General features: G+C 37.1%; 1 protein-coding gene across 1 annotated transcript in view; it reads right to left on the reverse strand.

Annotated features, from left to right (window-relative positions):
• The window catches only part of PDGFC (platelet derived growth factor C), a 129174-nt gene that overhangs the window by 52662 nt on the left and 55643 nt on the right, over positions 1 to 20869 (reverse strand). The window contains exon 2 of the mRNA XM_057419046.1: positions 1916 to 2111. Coding sequence (XP_057275029.1) covers positions 1916 to 2111 — 196 coding nt within the window. The remainder of the gene's footprint in view (positions 1 to 1915; positions 2112 to 20869) is intronic.

The following is a 20869-nucleotide window of genomic DNA, read 5'->3' on the forward strand; positions in this document are numbered from 1 at the left end:
CTGGTAGCTTACCTGGCCTGTGAGGAATTGTTTTGTGTAGTTAACCTATCTGTATTTTAATTATTTCATCAACTGGTCAATTATTTATACACCCTTCACATCAAACAAGGTACACATTCTCTTCCTTTACTGAGTTTGTTATGAATTTAAATTTCATAGGCACCCTACCTATGTTTTCTTCATTTGTCTAAAAACAACAATATAACTCCCTTTTCCAGGTCATTATCTTCCAAGCCAAAAACCCCAATGTGTCCTCAAAGGGGCATGTATCAGGAATTGCATTCACAGAACTTCCTGGTATCCCTGCACAAATATGAGCATGATAAGATTACAGCTGAGTGAAGATTATGAGCGACTTATTACTGTTTCTTAATTTGATCAGTACTTCTGTATTCAGCACATTGTTTACTTAAAATAAATGTACTCCCATTCAAATACTAGTCTAGTTGTACGATTAAAAATATTTTAGCTTATCTTTCTTTTTTCTTTGCAAGTGGATGAATGAATCACCCTACCTGGATTTTCTTTCACTTGCCCCTTCACTCTGTCATATGCAAAGAAGAGAAAAAGGAAGCTAAGTTTTCATTTAGAGGAGAGAATTACTGTGCAAAGTTAGGACACTCATCTGAGCAAACATATGTTTGTAGTACTTAGTATTTTAATTATATCTGACATAGCCTTAACAATTACTTCTGCCAGAATTACCAAAGGAAGATATATGCCCATCTTTTACGAACCTCATCTCTCTAACTAAGAGTAAGTGCAGAAGTAACATTCAGGAAATTCAAATTTGATATGAAAAGTTGATACAAAAACATAAAACCGACCAAGTATCACTTAATTAGAAAAACTAAAATCAAAAATCAAATCAAATGTGTATATAAAATACTAAAAAATAAAACCAGAAACAGAGAAGAAAACAACCAACTACTTTGAAAGGAAAATCTTGTGTGAAGTACCTCTCCAGGAACACACCAAAGGAGGATCTACCATTCAAATGACGTATTTTATCTGTTACTTAATTTACTGAAAAGAGCTCAGGCAACATACCGCTGTTCACACATTGGGTTTTTTTTCAAAGTGTTGCTCTGATGGCAGACAGATACAGGATACAAGAGTTTAGGATCTCTCCCCTTTCACCCACCCACAGAAAGCATATATAATGTCAGCCTCTACTACCTCACAAAATATCCAAAACTTGATCAATCAGATGATTTGGTTCAGAACATCCATTCTGGTACCTGCTATGTCATGGTTGTTCCCTGCTCAAGTTACAAAGCCTCCAGCTGTGAGTCATAAAAAGGAAACACAGATTCCACGGGTCCTACAGAAACCCACACCAGCAACTGAGCAGACAGAATATTAAATTATTGAAGTCCAAAAAAATAACAATACCATTCAAGAACGTCAATTAATGCCATAAGTGCTGTTTTTCATAGAAAACTGAGAACTTGACCATTAAAGGCCATTAAAATATTGTACAGCAGGGTGGTTGGTTTTTTTGAACAGGGATGTAGTACTTTGTGTCGTGACCTGAATTTCACTTCAGGTATCTTGCTTACCCAAATCTTCCCTGTAAAAATCAGACACTCATTCCTCAAACATTCTGTCAAGAGTACTTTTCCAGATGTCAAAACTTTTGAGTGAGGTATTTAATATTTCACTTTTTTTGTATCATAAAAGATCTGTGGTGTAGATACTCTATGCAGAAGGAAAAATGTGAGGATCCCAAAGCTTTCAATCATTAAATCCTTCTCTAGCACTGCAAAACAAAGTCATAAACCAATACTTTAAAAGATACATTTTAAAAAGATATTGACACACAGGTGTCATTTTTGCAAAACTCAAGCAACACTTTTGTTCCATCCCCCACACCTCTCTTCAGATATTTTAAGTTAAAGGAAAAGTAACTTACTTGCAAATGTCATCTTCTGGGTCCTCAAGCCCAAATCTTTCATCAAAAGTAAGCTGTATCCATACATTTTCATCTACTGCTACTAATCTCCATACTAGTACAGTATTACGTGGGTATGTGTGAGGAAACTTGGGGCTGTGAATACTTCCATTAGTAGTCACAGTAATTATCTTCTCATGCTGAGGATCCTGCACCCCTATAGTAAAGACAGAAAACAGATGCATCAATACTCATTTCTTCTTTTCCTAAAGTGTTTGCACAGATAAGGACAGTTTTGTTTTGCTTTTCTTCACCTTGCAAGAAATTTTTGCTTGGAAAATCTGTATAGCAACAATCCAAAAGTGGTATTACTTTGCTGGCTAAATGTTATTCAGACCCAAGCCTCAAATGCTGTTCAGAAAACAGAACAGTTCAACTGGAGATAAAAGCAATGTGACTGTAAACACTGGAATCCTCACAGAAGCCCAGCAGCCCAAGGGACTACGTCATGCAGATTCAGTTATTACTGAAGACTGCACAGAAATCACATGAGGATACAGGGAGAGGTCTGCTCTCACCTACCACAAACAGGATGGTCCAAATTTGTCTCTTGTTAATGGAGACTGCCCCATATATATTGAGTCTGGTGATAAGGATTTTGATGACTGCCTCCTTCCTGAAGGCTGTGTCATAACAATGTTATTCCAGTACAGGAAAAGAAACTGGGACATGCTTGGGAAACTTGGAAAGTCACCAAGTATAAGAAATTAGATGTTTACTGACAAGCCTCAACCAAGGGCATTCTTCAAATTTCTTCACAGCACTGTTAGGCTAAACATATGTAAAATTAAATTAATGTTTTACAATGCAGCAGCAAATGAATCCAGAAGAAATAAGCCAACAACATTTGATTTTTTAAAGCACACAGTAACACTTGAAACCCCTGAAAAGGTGGTTTCTCTTCAGGCACAATAACTTCAGCTATTATGCCTGAAGTCTTTCTTTGTAGACTTATGAAGTCTACATTAGCCTTTCAAAACTCTTCAGGTTATGAATTCATAACTATGAGGAGTTACCAAAAAGAAAGGACTTCTTTGGTGAGTAGGAGCTGTGCCTTTCAGAGCCCCAACCACTCTCTTCCATTAACAACTCAAGGAACCTCATTCTCAAGCACACAATATTTACATTCAGCAGCTGCAATTAGTTTATATTGGGTATTTAGCTGCAAAAAACAAGCACTGACCTAATCTGGATACATTTTAACACTGTGACATACAATGATGAGATCTCTAGACTGTAAAATTTAATTCCATAAGCACATCAAATGAATAAAAGCCTCTTTATGCTACAGCACACGACTTTTATTATCTTTGGCTTTTCCTAAAAACCTGTATAGTGTCAGTTTGACATTACAGTCAGTAAATCACAGGAACTCTCAGAGTTTCCTATTAATAACTTTAGTAACAAAATAAGTTTGCAGTTTTGTACTGGGTAGTTATTAGTATTTTGTTTTCACAGAATCATAGAATGGTTTGGGCTGGAAAGAATCTTAAAGATCATCCAGTTCCAACCTCCCTGTCATGGGCAGGGTCAGCTCCCTAGATCAGGTCGTTCAAAGTCCTGTCCAAACTGGCCTTGAACAGTTCAGGGATGGGGCATCTGCAACTTCTCTGGGCAAACTGTTGCAATGTCTTACCACCCTCACAGTAAAATACTTCTTCCTAATATCTAATCTAAATCTAGCCTCTTTTCATTTAAAAACATTCCCCCTTGCCCTATCACAACATGCCCTTGTAAAAAGTCCCTCTCCAGCCTTCTTGTAGGCCCTGTTTTCAGGTATTCATAGCCTTTTTCAGTTAGATACTTCATCTTATTTTTGTGATTGTTTTATACCTAGCATTATGATGAACATTCATCTGAAGCTATGTAAAACTATATATGCCTCAGTCTACAATGAAAATACACACTGCAATTGTACCTTATTATAGCTACATGTAAAGGCTGACAGCTAAATGAATGTAGTGCAAGAAAAGAGGGCCACAGAAACAGCATTGCTATTTTAAAAGAATTAATCTATACTTAAATATAATTTAAAGTCTGACAGATTTTTGCCTTCTACTCTTTTGGACTTGTGCCTTCTACTTGTGGCATGAAAATGGTAAATTTTCTTTTAAGCAGAATTGCTGCTTATATAAAACTGATGGAGTGTGGTCTTGCCAGTATCCACACACTGCTGCAGAGGCCTGACTGCATTGTGTACAAGTAAGAGAGGACAGCATGCAGTAATAAGAAAAAAAGTACACATGCCAAAAGGCACAAAACCAGGATTCTTAATTTAGACACTTCATTGGGTTTTTGTTAGCTGAGTCACAAGCATTTTTCTATAATGTATAGTATGTCAACTGAGAGCTGCGTGCTAAACACAGGAGCCAACAATAATAGAAATGACTTTCCCAGAGATTAGTACACCAAAATGTTATTTCCAAAGTATGCGAAGGTCCACCATTTCAGACAAACATGTCAAAGTGTGGTGCCTGACCACACTATATTCAGTGGTTCATTTTCTCTTTAAAAGTACACACAGGATTATAAATCATGTTATGTTTCACAACATATTAAGAAAGTATTTTCTTTGTATCATCAGGACAATGATAATAGCACTGCAAGTAAGGACTGTCCAGGCATATCAAATGAGAAGTCAAAAAAGGAAAAAGGGGCAAAGGAAAGAGAAAGCATGTGGCAAATTAGTGAACAGAAGTTGTGGCATCTCCAGCACCTTCAGCTCCTCCATTTGTAAAGGAAAAATATCTATCTACTTTAGCACATAACAGTGTTCCACGAACATATCAAATTCCCACACACATCACTTGCTCCATTTCAAATATTTGCTCTTGCACAGTGGAATTTCTTCTCTTATAAAAGAATTATTTTGTATGACTACAAAGCAAAGTAAATGCCATCACTGGATAATGAAGCTTGTTATTTCTCTTCAGATAAGCTGCAATAATCCTTTTAACTGTTCAACATCAATTATACCACTGTACCCCAAAAAGCTAGGTTTTTCCTGCTGAGTTCATGCACGTCCTGAAGATTTCTCTTGAGTAAACTGTGTGAAGAGCACAGCAACCCGAAAGCAGCTGAGACCACAGCCTCTATCCTTTGTCATTCACTTTGCAATTCCTGGCTTTATTTTAGGGGTAAATCAGTCCAAGTTATACTGAAAAGAGAGCAACAAGTTCAGCCAGATTTACAGCGGTCAGCTGTGTAACTCCAAAGCTATATGTACTGCTGCTGTGATCTGTCTGCCTTTCTATTAACAACCATCCTTCTCAACCTCCCTCCAAAAAAAAACAGAAGAAAAAAAAAGATCATTACTGCACAAACAGCATTGAACAACCCTGAAGAATCAGTTTCGGCAAGGACTGAGGCAGGCAAAGCACCATATCAGCCAGGGGATAACAATACCACACAAGGGAAATGGGGACAGACCAGGACCAAACAACGTATTTGAATGTTCATTTAAAAGTTTCAACAGAAGATGGGCAACTGAGGTCATCCGCAGGATGAAGGCCTGGAAACAGGGCACGCTTGATGGGGAAAATCCTTAGGCTGACCCAGGGATGCGACACGGTCATGCTTATTAGGAAAGGACAGCACAAGCTTAACATAGCCTGAAGTTGAAGAATGAGTCGCCACAGTTGTCTTTGATGTAGTACAAGATGCTATCACCAGATTTATATATCTATCAATGTAGAAAGTCTGCCCCTGAAAACTGCAAGATTCCAGGCATTCTGAAAGCATAGCAGTGACTAGCCCTTCCACCAATATGGTAACACAGATGAAAAACCATGGTATCACCAAACAGATCAGCAGATGCCACTGTAAACTGAAATTAAACCCACCGACTAGACAAGCTCATTCCTGCCTACTTCAAAGTAGGTCTCCTTCCCCATGGGCACAACACATTTCACAAAGATCAGCACTGACACTTTCTGACACTTTTTAAATATAGCAAATACCTCTTTCTTAGTACATCTACATAATCACTACATTTTAGTGAGGGTCATGGGTAAAACTCAGACAAATCACAGTTCAGGAGACAAAGAGCTGCAGAAGAGAGGAACACCACAGGTGGAGACATGGCCTCAACATCAATTCACTTAAAAAGGCTGATTTACTTAAGAGGTTGCACAGCACTGGTAAATTTGATTTTTAAAACTTTTTACTAAACCTACACGAATTTTACAACAGGACAAGATGAGAATGCTGCCAATCATGCACCGTTAATATATTATTTGGTTCATTTCATTCAATAGCTCTTAATGAACTTTTAGGCCTTCAGAAACTACATTAGCTCATGTGTGGCTACCACTGGTTTAAAAAAAATATTCAAATATAAGAAAAGTTTCAACTCTAAATATTTACCGATTAATATTAGAGCTTTTCAAGCTATACAGTAATGTTGAAGGATGTAGACATCCTCTGCTTTAGAACTCAGGGAAAAAAGGTGACAGTAACTAGCTGTTCATCACCACAGAACTTCAGAGGGAAGCAGGTTTTTTTAATTAATCAAAAGGATCTCCCGACAACATTCCCATATAATTTTTACAACACCCCACATATGTACGGAAGAAATTCATTGTAGAAGAAATGATTTGAAATGTGACATAACTGCCAATTCTTCCTCTTTCACTAACTTTCAAAAAGCGGGAAGTTTACTTTTGAAAGGCATACAGGGGTATGTCTTTCCATCCTCTGTCACCAGTTCAGCTGCCTCCGGGCAATTCTTTACTATGTAACAGTCAAAATGAAATTTAACTCTTACTGGTGCAAAGGAAAAGTCAGGAAATCATCTCTTATTGGCAGAAAATTGAAAACAAATAGCTCTGTTCAGTATTGTTTGCATATAAAATGGGGATCACGGCAAAGCCACTTAAAATCATACAAACACTGCTTTCAAGAAACCTCTGGAGGCTTGCAATCCCAGCTCACGCCTGGGTTACAATTCCTGCTCGCACCACAGCTGCTCACTGCTTGAGGCTTGGCATTTTTCAGCCCCTCATACGAATGGAAACTCCACAATGCCTTGGGATAACCTGCTCTAGTGCTATACTATCCCCCAAGTTAACATGCTTTTCCTAACATCCAATTTGAACCTCTCAAGCTGCAATTTCTATCCATGGGTTTGGGGGGTTGTTTTTACACTCTTTGCCTCTACCATGAAGAGTTTAACTTGATCACTCCCACAAACTGCTCTTCAGGCAACTGGGGGTCTGCTATTAGACTGCCCCAGAGCCTTCACTTCCCCAGATGAAGCAAGCCCAGCCTCCTCACGCTCCACTCACCGCCTGCCACCAGTAAGATGCTGAGCCTTCAAAAGACTGGCCATCCAGCCAATTTTCAACTTACCTAACAAGTAGTTTGTTCTTCCCAACTATTGTGCTTCAAGTACCGCAAGAAATGCTTTTGGAGCACTCAGGGTTTGTTTTCATCATCCACTTTTCAAGTAGTGAGAAAACTTCATACAGGCTTACTATATCTCCTAAGACAGGTTTCCTAAGTGCTACAGTTTGTGGCTTTTTGGAGTTGCATCTCTGAGACACATCTAGCTGCCTGTGGGTTTTCCATTTTAAGTTGCTTCTATGCTTTCATATAGCTACATGTCTGAAATCCTGACATGGTTCTTTAGGTATTAGTAAAAAAGATATAGAGAAATGCACATACCCATTGCACACGCACACAATATACACATATGACCTGCCAGCTACTGCAGAATTCAACTTCTAACTAGAAATCTTTTAATTTACACCAGTACTTGTTACCTAAATCAGCAAATGTAACAAGTACAGCATATAAAGTATTATATGGATGTAAAGTAACAATGTAGAAACATGTAGGAGAACTATTACATCTTGCTTAGATTACTCCTCCCTCTGACACACTTACCTCACACACTTTGAAAGGTACATTAAACAATTCCAGTTCACACAATTCAATAAAAATGTACAGAGGATTGTCTTTGTTTTTTTAAACCCCTACAATGTAACCTGTTATTTTTTTCTACAGTTACTATTTTGAGTTCAAACTTGTACTGTTACCGTAGGCACTGAATATCATACAGTTTTTAACTGCTGGCTAAAGGTCTTTCTGCTGAACCTATGTAAAGAGCATTATGCGAAGGACTGTACACTGATGAAGTGAGCAGAGAAGCAAGAGCTTTCTAATCGATCTTCAGGAATGCTCGGTTTTGGCAGTTGTCCCGACAGGGAAGGACAAAGGAAGAAAAAGAAAGCGGGGGGGGGAGAAAAAGAAAGACATCATTGGAGAACAGAGCGTGAACTGTAGAAACAGATTTAATAAAGTTTCCAAACAGCTGCATGACTTAACGTCTTGCAGAAGATAATCATGACTAATCATACACTAACAAACCTTCTTTGATTCCAAATAGCATCAAGAAACAAAAATGAGTTTATACTTCTACTTTACAAGTTTATACTTTATAACCTTCAAGCATTCTGCCAGCACTTTGCCTAGTCCTCTGGCTTCTGCTCAAAGAGGATGGCAATTAAACGGGAGGTTTTGTGCACGGTGAATCTTCTTGCTATAAAAGTAACCTCTATTGAGATCTGTTTTCAGACCAGACTCTTTTGGAAGGCAGTCCTGGTCCTCAACCTCTCAATATCTTTTAAAACTTAGATAAATACTATATTTTAGCCAAGACAAAGAATTCCTTTTGCTAAATGTTAGATGAGGTAACCTTTTGGTGTTATCACATGCTCTAAGATCTAATTTTTTGAGAGTATTTCAATAGGCATTTATTCCAATGTCCACAGGTAAAGTCTTGGCTGCACTGGAATCAATATTAAAGCTCCTGCTGACTTGACTATGAAAGGAATTCTATCTATATTGAATATATAAAGCAGTTGGAATAATTATTTGATGATGGATTGATAATGATATCATCTGCTTTTTTCAGTCATGTGCCAATTATCCTGAAATAAACAGGATGATTAGTATGTTGCATATTAATAAATATACATTCCATTAATTAAAAAATAACTAAGAGCTCTGCAATACAACAATTAGCAGTTAACCTTACTATAGAAATATCTTTTTATGGATAAAATAAGTATCAAGTTGGTCCTTTTGATAACATTTTTTCATATTTTTTCTTGCCTCAGGTTTTTTTTCCTAATAACAGTATTATACTGTAAGTAACCATCACATAACATACAGGCTCTACTCAGCAACTGCTCCCTATCTCCCTCCTCTTCCATTAAACTTCAAGCTTGAGTGACCTGTGTCACCTCAGACAGAAAAGGCTTTACTTAAGGAAAAAAATCCAACCAAAACTATTTAGATATTAAATAAATTAATTTAGAATCACGAGTTGTTCTGGAGGTGCAAATGATGAGGCAAGGACATAACATTTCTAATACAGAGTGCTGTGGAAGTTTTACATGCACTAAATTACAGTTAATTCTAGTGAGAATAGAATTATTTGTAGGTGCACTGCTATACAGAAATGCCAAAGAACTGATAACTGTAAGAGCATACATATTTAAAAGATTTCAGACTAGAAACTCCTTGCCAAATACAAACAGAATAAATCACTGAGAAACTAATCTGATTTCACACCTGTACTTTGTTAGCAAGAAGAAAAGACATCAGGCTACCACTGATGCATGAAATTTTAATTTTTTCATGCTATTGTCTGAAGAATATTTTTCAATAGAAGAATAATTCTTATTCTCTACTTTTCATTAGTCGTACATGGTTTGGATAATATCTGAGCATTTGACTCTCATCTATACGCCATTACTGTATTAGACAGATACAGCAGAAGAATCATTCAAAGTTCACCAGCTAGGATGAATGAGATAGAAATAAAAATACCTGTTGCATGTACAGCAAAAGAACAGTTATTTCTTTTTTATTTTCCTTCATTTTAAGTGATTTACAATTCATTTACATTTACAGTATGGTCTCTACAGCCCAAAGTAGTATCTGGAACTGTGATGACAGAAAAAAACGTAACAAAATGTGTAACTACTGTGGGTTTTATTCCTGAGGGTGGAAGGATGTGGGGAAAAAGAATGGAAAGGGGGAAGGAGAAAAAAGAAGAAAAGGAAAAACCCACCATTCTGAGTGAATCACTCCCCTTGTCTTTTCAAGGGCTGGCAGACAGCAAACAGCTCCATGATCAACAGTATCAAGAGCAGACAACATATTATTGATGTTTTCTGTATCCTATTCCCTCTTCCCCTGCAGAAGGGAGGTTTTACATATCCTGCACTCACAAAATTATATGAATAGATACTGAAAAGCTGAAACAAAGCCTAACAGTATACAGCAATGGATGTATTTTCCAGGTGTATCTTGTAGAAGACCAGAACAGCAGGAGGTTCAGACTTATTTAAAAATGAAGTAAAATCAATAGCCCACAGGGATAGTGAAGCTCAGAAAGGGACAGGCTTTTGAAAGTTTACTTATCCAAGTTTTAACAAACACATGACTAAAGTGGTCTGGGACAAAAAGAATTGGAAGTCTCCTTGGAAAAGTACAACTTACTATACATGAAAAAAGTTGTCAGTAGAAAAGGCCTGCTGTAAGATTTAATGGTGAGAGAGACCAGGAAGCAAGAACAAACATTAAACCAGGAAAAATGTTGCCCAGCTGGAGATACTTATACCTGCTAGGAGATAACAAACTTATCTCCATTATAAAGACAAAAAAAAAAAAAAAAAAAAATCTTACGTGTTTGGGTGGAAAAAAGTGATTATTTTCAAACATGTAATCTTTCCAGTTCTTCTCCTACTCAAATAGGAGTTGTGTTGTTTGGGGACTTTTTTCCTACAGGAAACTTATTTAGCAAAGCTTTGAAGAAACTTAATGAAATTCTTAAATGTAAACAAACACTAAAAGAAATTACAGCTAAAAACAGTATCTGAGGCAATAACAGAAACCCAAGTAAATGTGAAAAACATCGCATATAAATGCTCAAACCCAGCACTTGCAATTTGTTTTCAATTTTTTTATGGCAGCACTTACAAGCTAAATCCAAAATCAGCTTTGTTAGTCCTAGAGACCACACACATGCCCACATGCTATCAGTCAGCCTGTCTTGAAAGACTGTACATACCCACCAAGGTAGGGACAGGGAAACAGACCAGTATTACCCTGATTTTCCAGACTATGCATAGCACAGAGCGATTACAACTGCAAGAAGGTAACTTTAACAAAACCATGAAATGAACCTGGATCGCTTTTCACCTCACTTAAAAGCATTAGTCCCAATGCCCTCTCTTAAATCCTGCTTGTATCTCATTTTTTAATACTAGCTATGACTCCTCGCGTTTAAATACACGTGATTCGTGTCCTTTAGAGAAAAATTCTTTAAAACCTGATCCATTTGAAAATTACACTTCTTGAGCTTAAGTCAGACTTCGCTGAAAAGCAAGGCGTAATGCTATTACACCCCTTTTCTTTATGGTTCCTTCAGTTTATCTTGTGCAGCACTTGTTAAGAGCAGATACTAGTGAACAGTTGGGAAAAAGATTATGGTGCATGTGGTATTAAGTCTGAATAAATAGACTCTATGGATATGGTATGTATTAAACAGCTACAACTCATTTTAGATATTATTCACAATGAAAAATATAACCTTGTCCTGATCACGTTTCCAGAGGCAGGAAAGCAAAACCAACAAACCCAACACTACCTTTAGAAACACCAGTCCTGAAATGTCTGGGTTTGCTTTTCCATGGTTTTGCTATTTGTGTGGATTTTATTTTTTTAATTCTTCACAAAGTAGAGAACTATTCAAATATTTAAGATGACCATCAGTCATATTTTAAGTTCTGAAAAGAAAGGGGTCTTTTTCAAGACAGTTTTGAAAAGCATTACTGCTTAGCTATATGAAAATATAACTCTGGTTAACATTTTTAGCCAGAAAATTATAGTGATGAATTTATGTAAGAGAAGGCATAAAAGAAAACCAAAGATTTACGGGGTTTGCACACTACAATTGATGCGTGACTACACACAGGTAGGGCTAGTTTTAACTACTGAGCAAACAACTGTAACAACGAACTCAATGTGGCATTCAGTTCACTGTAGCAGATTACCATAGTTTGTGCCAGACTCTGGTACAGAAATGACACTGCAACTGGAAACTCTAAAAGCAGCTTAAAGCTGCCTCAGGCTTGCATTACGTATACAGAAAATGCACCTCCAGCATATCTTTACGTAAAAAAGGCAAGAGAAACAAAGTACTATAAAGAAATCATTTGGCACCTGTTTTATGTATTTCCTGAACTGGACTACACTATACTTCTGAATTCAGAGACAAAGAAAACATTACATTTTTAATACCCATTAGAGCAAAAAAGATTTTAGCTGATGTTAGCCCGCTAAAACAAAGCTTTTGGATGAATAAAATGCCTTCATCTCATTAAAACTTGATTGCTAGAAGATGATTTGGCAGGAGGTGGTCATGCAATATCAATACTGATCTGCAGAAATGAATACAATGCAACTGTTATTGAACTGGAAGAACTTCAAGCAGACAGAACTAAGTACAAAATCAAACTTGAAACACTCATTTCTAGTGTCTTTGCATGGAAGATCAAATCATGCAAGACTTTAGAAAAGTACTTTTCCAGAAAAGGATTTGCATGTCTAGAGGCAATTCAGAAAGGAAGCACAAGTCCATCACAAAAGACATTCTATCTTTCTGCAAGGGGAAAACAAATAGGTTTTGGATAGTTTAAAAATGTCATATGGAGGAATAATAATTCTCTCGGCTCCTTCTATTAACCTGCATCTCTGATCCTGTTGCGTTATTAAACTCAGTAGTACATGAATACAAGGATACTTTTATAGACAGACCACAATGAGAAGCAATCAATATTTAGATGAACTGATGGATGAGAATTTTTTTAGGATAAGAGATTTCTAGCTTCAGTGAGAGAACTCTTGCCATTCTAACTTCAGCTAATTAAAATAATGTCATTTTCAGTTAATTACAAGTGGTACAAACCTACCTAATCTTTCAGCCTTATTCACACCAAAGACTTCATGAAGTCATGAAGCTCAAAAAAGCTCAAGCTTTTATCACTAGATCTTCTGACATTTTATTTGGCCTACCTTTAATATCAAAATCTTCTTCTAGAATTATGTTTAACTCAAGATGAAGAAGCCTTACATGGGATCGTCTGAAAAACACTCTGCAGTTGTAAAATAAAAAGTGAGATTTGAAATTCTTAAGTCACTCCACTATTCCTAGTTTCAGGTAAGTTTCCCATTAGTCAACTTTTTTAAACTACCCTGTTTAAAACTGTCTGTGCTGTTCCAAGGGTTTTGCAATCCTGTACAGTGATACATTCTTTCAACATAATTTGCTCAATCACAGCACTGCATCAAAAGCTACAGTCAGTTTGAAATCCAACATGCCAGCTATGCTGCTTTCCACAACAGTGTCATCCTCAGTGGTATTCAGGATCATGTGTAAGTAACAGATCAGTGTTCAGCCATATCTGTCACTTTACTTTTTTTTTAAACTTTAACCCTTGACACACCACCCATGAGATTCTTGAGCATTGCTCAAATTCTTTGGAAAACACACATGGGCGTATGTGATAGTTGGGAGAAATCAATGGTTAAACTGCATTTTGTACAATTCCCCTGAACTTCTGGAGAACAAGCAAACAGCATAAAATGAAATAAGCCCCTCAACGGCACGAGTTGATGACTGCCCCGAGGGGACAGTCATTGAGACAACATCATTTAAGAACAAATAGTGACACATCTCAGTAGTGCTCTCTTGTCCCATATGGATATTGGAAGCCCACCTGCCCATCAATAAATACAAGCTGCTTCACTGATAATTTATCCTACGTCAGCTATAAGCTTGGTCAAGATATCTGGTGAAAAACACTTTCCAGTCTTTTCACACACTTTTCAGGTGTTTTGGATCACTGTTATGGCTGAGTCTGTATCTTCACTTGAACCCCGTGCGGTGGAAGGTAGAACTAATAATTTCACAGGCACAGAACTGCACTTGATAACTGCAGTTTGGACAAGTTGAATTCAAAGTTCACTTCCTATTGCCTGAGTCTCAAGATAAGGAAGAAATCAAAACACAGGACTCTTTATTAAGCCAAGTTACATTTGGAATCATTACAGAAGTACTTGAGTGTTAATCTCCATGCTGCAATCATAAAAGAGAATGATATCCTTTAAAATAGAAGAAAACCGTAGCAATTTCAATGAGTTGAAATTGTGCCTTATATTAAGGCACAGCATTTTTCCATGGTATAGCAGCAGCTTACTATACAGCAGAGAACAGCTTTTATAAGTAACTACCTCTTGATGAACATTTCATTTCTAATTTTATGCCTAAGAATTCCAATGTATTCCAACACAAGGCATTTATCAACCGTTTCAACACTAATAGGTGAAGCTGGCAATTTAATTGCAAACCAAACAAGATAGGAACATCAAGCCCTCAAGCTTATGCTGTCATGTAAATTAGAACGAACAAAACAATTAATATATGAATAATCTAATCCAGTGCCACAATTAATGGTGTGTTTGGATTGCTTGGTGATAAATGGTGTAATAGTTAAACATGCCTATCTGAAGCACATGATGGCTGAAGAAGAAAGTAAATATTTCTCATATCTAATCAGTTCCACTCTGCAGAATTTCAGCAATACCAGTGATCATCCATGATTATGTTTACGTAGTCCACCACAGCACTGTGTATAGAATTCTATATACACAGAATATTTAAGATGAAACTGAAACTTGTTAATTCAGTGCTTATTAGGATTTCTAGCCAAGTGGTCTTAATTCCAGGCACCTTAGCTGCAGCCTATTTTATGAAAATCTTGCACTATTAGAAAAAAAGGCCCGAAGTGCTACAGAGGCTGTTTGAAACTGAAAGGTTGAAGTTAAGATTATAATATGCCACAGGTAAAGTATTATCAGCACATCAAAGCCCTACTGATGTAAAGAAATATGAAGTGCTGGATGCCAAATGTTGACTGCCTCCACTGTGAAGCTGAGTAAGAGAGAACAGATTCCTTACTGAAAACCAACTGAGAACATGTTGTGTTGTTTGGGGGTTAGTTTCTTGGTTTGTTTTTTTTTTTTTTTTTTTTTGGGGGGGGGATAGGAGGGTTGGTGGTCTTGTTAGTTTTGTTGTTGTTTTTTAATACAGCCTATTAACATTTTTTAAATATTTCAGGTATTAACTATAGTGAACAGCCTTGGTCTTCTGCAAAAGCACACAAGTTAAATAATGTCCATGGTAAACCTGTCTTGGTGACTGGCGAGTTCACTGTTTGAGGACTCCTTCACTGACCAGATCTGAACTAAGGAATTGTTTTGGCTCTCACTGGTTGCAATTTAAATAAACACAATCTGTTTGTGTAGTGACAGAATGATGGGGTTAGCTGCTGACAACAATATTCTCTCAGAAGATTATTTTAAAATATGGGCATTACATGTAATTTTCCTAAGAATGCTCAGGAAAAAAAAAAAAAAAATCAAACAAGGTTCAGAGTAATTTTTTAAATCTAGAAGATGTCTGAAGCTCACACTGTTTAAGTGTAGGTCTTCAGCAAGCCTTAGGGCATGAGAAGGTGAAGAGCAGAAAGAGGAGGAGGAGGATTGGTATTCCATGGTATTATCCATTTACACAGAACTAAATGTTACTGAAACAGTTGATTTCACTGCAAGTAGCTGGACTTGCGCTTCCTTTCTGAATTGGAGCATATTTTTTATGTATCTCTGTAGTGAGAAAAGTTTTCAAAACAGTGTTCAAGTTGAGGTGTCACTCTTACAAGAAGAAAGGCTGAAGAAACATTTCTCTTCAAAAACAGGACTTCTTTTTTTAAAAACTAGCAAATAAAGGCTTGGTAACAGATACCCCTTCATATGGTACTAACTTTACTTTGGTTTCCAATCTCATTTCCATCAAAGTGTTATTTTAGAGAGAATTAGAGTTCACGCCATCCCTGGCAGTGTTCAAGGCCAGGCTGGACAGAGTCTTGGGTGACATGGTCTACTGTGAGGCGTCCCAGCCCATGGCAAGAGGGCTGGAACTAGATGATCTTAAGGTCCTTTCCAACCCTAACTATCCTATGATTCTATTAAAATTAGTGAGACCAACTCTTTATGGACTATGCTGCAGTAAGACACACATGCTGACACACCAAGAACTGATATTTTTTACTATTATTAGAATCTATGAAGTAGAAAAAAATCCCTGCATACACAACTTCCATCTAAACTATTTTAACATGTAGAACAGAAAACAGAATGAGTTGACATGCATCCATATACAATATATTCATTGAAAAAACAATAAAAAATGCTTAGGCTTTTCCATCAATTGAGAATATTTGTTACTTCACAGTTCAGCAGAAATAGCTCTGTGGTCTGTGAAGTTTTTTTCAGATTTCACTCTGTGGTTTGCAATAAAAAAATTTTTTTGGAATAGAATCTCACGCTAATCTTTTCAATTTTTATGGCATGTCTAATTACTGCTAAGTGCTCTTCTGGAAGTTAACGTCAAATCTACTTGTCAGATCCAGGGAATTCACAGCTAAAGTGAAAATGAGAAAATAATTAAAAAGAACAACAACAAAATAAAGTCAGCATCTCATTTTGAAGTGGTCACATCTGATGAAGGTTAAAGTGATCCCATACTCTCAGCTCATGGGAATGCAGATCTGCTGCTGGAAGAGTCTTGTTTTCCCAAATTGGAAGAGGAGAGCAGAAACAGTTTCTGATATCTCTGAAGACCAGCTGCAGACCTAAAACTAATAAAGATGAAAGTATTTGTGCCCACTTCAGAAGAGATGAATGTGAAATATATCAAATATCAGAGGCATACATGAAATCAACAATGCTAACAGCCATGTTAAAATGAGTCCATACTATTAGAATCATCAACAACAGAAAAAAAAAAAAAAAACCAAAAAACCAATCAAAACCAACTAAGGGTAAAAAATTAAAATGTGCCAGATTCAGACTGGCACATTCCCCAGGATTTTTCAAATTACAACCCAGGGATATCCTCAGATCAACATTAACCAATCTAATTATTCCACTATCTTGGTGTGGAAGCAATTTGCTACAGTTCTGCAGGGACTTTGAGAGACTCTAAATGGACTTCAAGAGTGACAAAAAGAACAAGTAAGGATGTCACCACCAGGAACCCAAGTGATTCCATGCATCACATACATGGAAAGAGTCCTCCCTGCCTCCTGCAAGTTTAATTTCCCATTTGCACCATCATTTTACCAGGGTTTACTGCACCTCTGAGAGTCCCAATGGTGGGGCCCTTCCCTAGTGTGAGGGAAGTGAGTCCACCTGGCACAGTGCTGCTGGTGCTGCTTTCTCACATCATCTTTATTAGGGTCAAGCCTGGCACCAGTTGCACCAGGGGACTTCTGCCTTTACAGTCGTTCTCATGTCTCTGTGGTACGCACACCATCAGAAAGCTAATAATATTCTGGTCAATATTGTCCTTTCCATACACTTCTAAAAAGCAATTTGTTTAAGTTTGCTGGTCAAAGGGGAGTGAACAGAACATTGTTTATACAGGTATTTGTTCGCCCAGGCACAGAGCAAATCGGCTATTCTGGGTGCAGTTGTCCTCAATTACATCCTAATTGTCTAATGTATTAAAAGAATGGTACTTAACTGTGAGATAACTGACAGAAGATAAGTATATATTAGGGCATTTCTGACATTCGCTGTACTGACAGGACTTCCTTTGGAAGACTTTCCACAAGCACTGTAAGTTTCCACAAGGGTCTGCATTTGTACTTTGTCCAGTGTTGCTTATTATCCTCACTACTGCTAAAGAAGGATCTAGGAAAATGTTAAGCAAAAGCCCAATCAAAATAAAGTAACCTCTGCAAAGTACAAATAGTATAGATTAATAAAGGGGCTGGAAGCACATTTTCTTTTTTTTTTTTGACAATTTTTCACATACAACTCTCTCCACCCCCAAAAGTCGGAAAATTGGGTTCCATTCCATTTTCTGGTATATCCTGCAGACAACAGTAAAACTGTTTTAGCAATTTGCAAAACCACTTGCTTTCCTTGAGAGTGCTGTTAAAATTCAAGCCGATAACAAACTCACCCCCTTACTCAGAGACATACACACCACTCTACCAGCACATACCCCTCAAGTTCTAATGCATGGTGCAGGACCGAGTAAGAAGTCAGCAAACCCAGACATACACTCACAGCTCACACCAAAGGTGTTCATTCACACAATATTCTCAGACTCACTGAAGGCATTTAGTTATACCTGATCTGCTTTCCCATTCTAATAATTCCCTTCACAGGGCAACTTCTTTTCCGTTAGTGCTACTGGAAAATAACATCACCTAAATACTGAGCAGCATCGATACTTACAAGAAATACCCAATTAAACAGCCCAGAGACTTGTTTAATTCATCTCCTAAAGCTTTAACTTTTACAGTTACTGTAAGAAGAGGAGAGAGAAGAGAGAAAAAAAAAATTCCCTGGGTTATAAATTTTATATTAATATTTATTCAAATTCTTGTTACAAGCCAAAATAATAGTGTCTTGATGTGAAAAGGCAAGAGTTAAAATAACAAGTTTAAGGGCATTCTGTGTAAATATAAATGAAAAAAAAGCAATTTATGATAAATACCTGCTGTGTCTATCTAGTCATGGAGATAAATTCTGAAAGATGATGAGAACCATCCCCTTTTTCAACAGAGCATGTAATTATCTTTTCACCAGGCTCATGTTACCAACCAGTCTGGGCTAGACGACCAGTCTTAGATTGCTAACATAACAAAATCTTACACCTTTAATACAATGGAATTTATCCTCAGCCAAAGCAAAAAATTAACTTAAAACATTTAACGACCTCCAAAGCTCAAGAAAACCCATTAAACAGCTTTTAAGTGCACTAAAAAGTTCAGCATTAAAGTTTAGATTTTACTAGTACCGAAACATCACACCACCAGAAATTCATTAAATCTTGCATTATTTATTATTACTAACATCATTATTACAGGGGTGAGGGCAGGTAGTTACTTGCTTTTCTCTCTCCCCTTTAAATTCAGAGTACTTGTACCATTATTAATACCTGGATGTTTAAATTAGCCATAGTCATTTGATGACAGTCTACTGGAATCCTTCTCATCTGCTCTTTCCCTCTTTTATTCCATGTACATTACAGCTGGTAACATGGATGAAATCCAGATGTTATGTAAACCAGCTGCAAATATGTGCTGCTATATCTAAGCCTACAGTGCTTTTATTCATGCACAGAAAATGCTTATCCTGTCAATGGCTGTGAGATCAGTTCACTGAATTGTCAGCTGCTATGCCTCATTAACGAAAGTCGAAAGAATCCCCAGCCAGACCCAGCTCTTGAATTAAATTTGGATACCAGCTGGCTATCAAGTTATTCGTTTAATGACAGAATGTAATATTTTGTGTATCAGTTTTGTGTTGGGTTTTGCATATTTTTCCTACAAATTCATTATTCATTGCATTGTATATTTTCATTCTGGTCCATACATACATAACAGCACTATATAAGAGCTGGCGATCTGTTCTCTCCTGACGCGCAAAGTCTTAGCTACATCTGCAGTCCTACTTTATTAATGAAAAAGCCTTTTATTAATGAAAAGCCCTAATTTTTCTCACATTCCATTGCTTTAACACAGAACCACATTAACATTGAGTTAAAAACTAAACTGACGACAAGTTCTGAAATGATCCTGTTAAACCTGATATATTTGACAGTCTATATCCAGACAGTAAAAAACTATTCCAATTTTTCCTCCACACTCACACACAAAATGATAATCTCTGTTGCCATCAAAGATGATGGAAGAAAAACATTTCCACTTCAGATTAAGCAATTTCATCTTGAAAGGCACTATGGAATCCTCCTTTTAACTACCTACACTGCTGTCCAATTTTAATCATTAGTCATCACACAAGACTTGTTCCCAGTACTGGTGCCTTTGCAAGGAAAAGTGGGTTAGCAACCAGTAAACATTTTCTGCCATATATGATGCAGAACCCAGCAAGTTACTTTGCCCAAATTAAGCGATATTCCTTTTATTTACATATAACCATATACATACACACATATGCATATAAAAAAAAAACCACAAAAAGACATTCTATGCATAATTCTCAATAATCATGTTTGTGAGAATGCCTGTGGGGATCTACTGTGTCCTGGGAAAAGCACCCAGTTCTGCCTAAATTTTAGCTGAGGAAGGATGACCTACCTGCCTACAGCATGCTTCGATCCAGGGCAAATTCTGAGCAAGTTATCATGTGGGGACTCTTCGTATCACAACAGCAGCTAGCTGCCCAACTCGGTATCACCAGTTCCCTTTTTTTTACTGGGGGATGGTCTTGCACTATTTTAGCAGAAGCTGCTGAGCCCTGTCTGACCCAGCTGAATAATAAAGGTGTGAGCATGAATGCAAAGAACAGCAAACCTCAGTATGAGGCTGAAGAGAAGCTCTGAATACTCAGGATTGGTGTAAGATTTCAGGAAGAAAATACTGAAGGAAGAAAATACTGAAGGTGTTTCTACAAATGGAGTACTACAGTATCCACTACTAAATGACTAAGATCAGACAGAACATTAAAGAACATTGTCTTGGGTACATATCTATCCCCTGATTAATAGGGATGTAAGAAAAAATAAATGCTCCCTGTAAGTTAAGATGTATAATGTATCACAAAGGAGAAAGAGGCTGACAGTGCAGCACTGACACAGCCAGGGTAATAGCCACCTACAGTTTCCAGTTTCCACAGGTCTCCACGCAGTAGGACTGTGCAAGGAACACAGATGTAATTTGTCTCAGGTTATTTTTTTTTTCCTCTATGAGACCATAACTTCACTGGGTTTGTTTGGGTTTGCAGCAGTCAACTGCAAAGATTTTC

The sequence above is a fragment of the Pezoporus wallicus genome, unplaced genomic scaffold (assembly GCF_028554395.1).
Source record: "Pezoporus wallicus isolate ANWC-B61680 ecotype Strahan unplaced genomic scaffold, APGP_CSIRO_Pwel_v1 contig_2384, whole genome shotgun sequence".
Lineage (NCBI taxonomy): Eukaryota > Metazoa > Chordata > Aves > Psittaciformes > Psittacidae > Pezoporus > Pezoporus wallicus.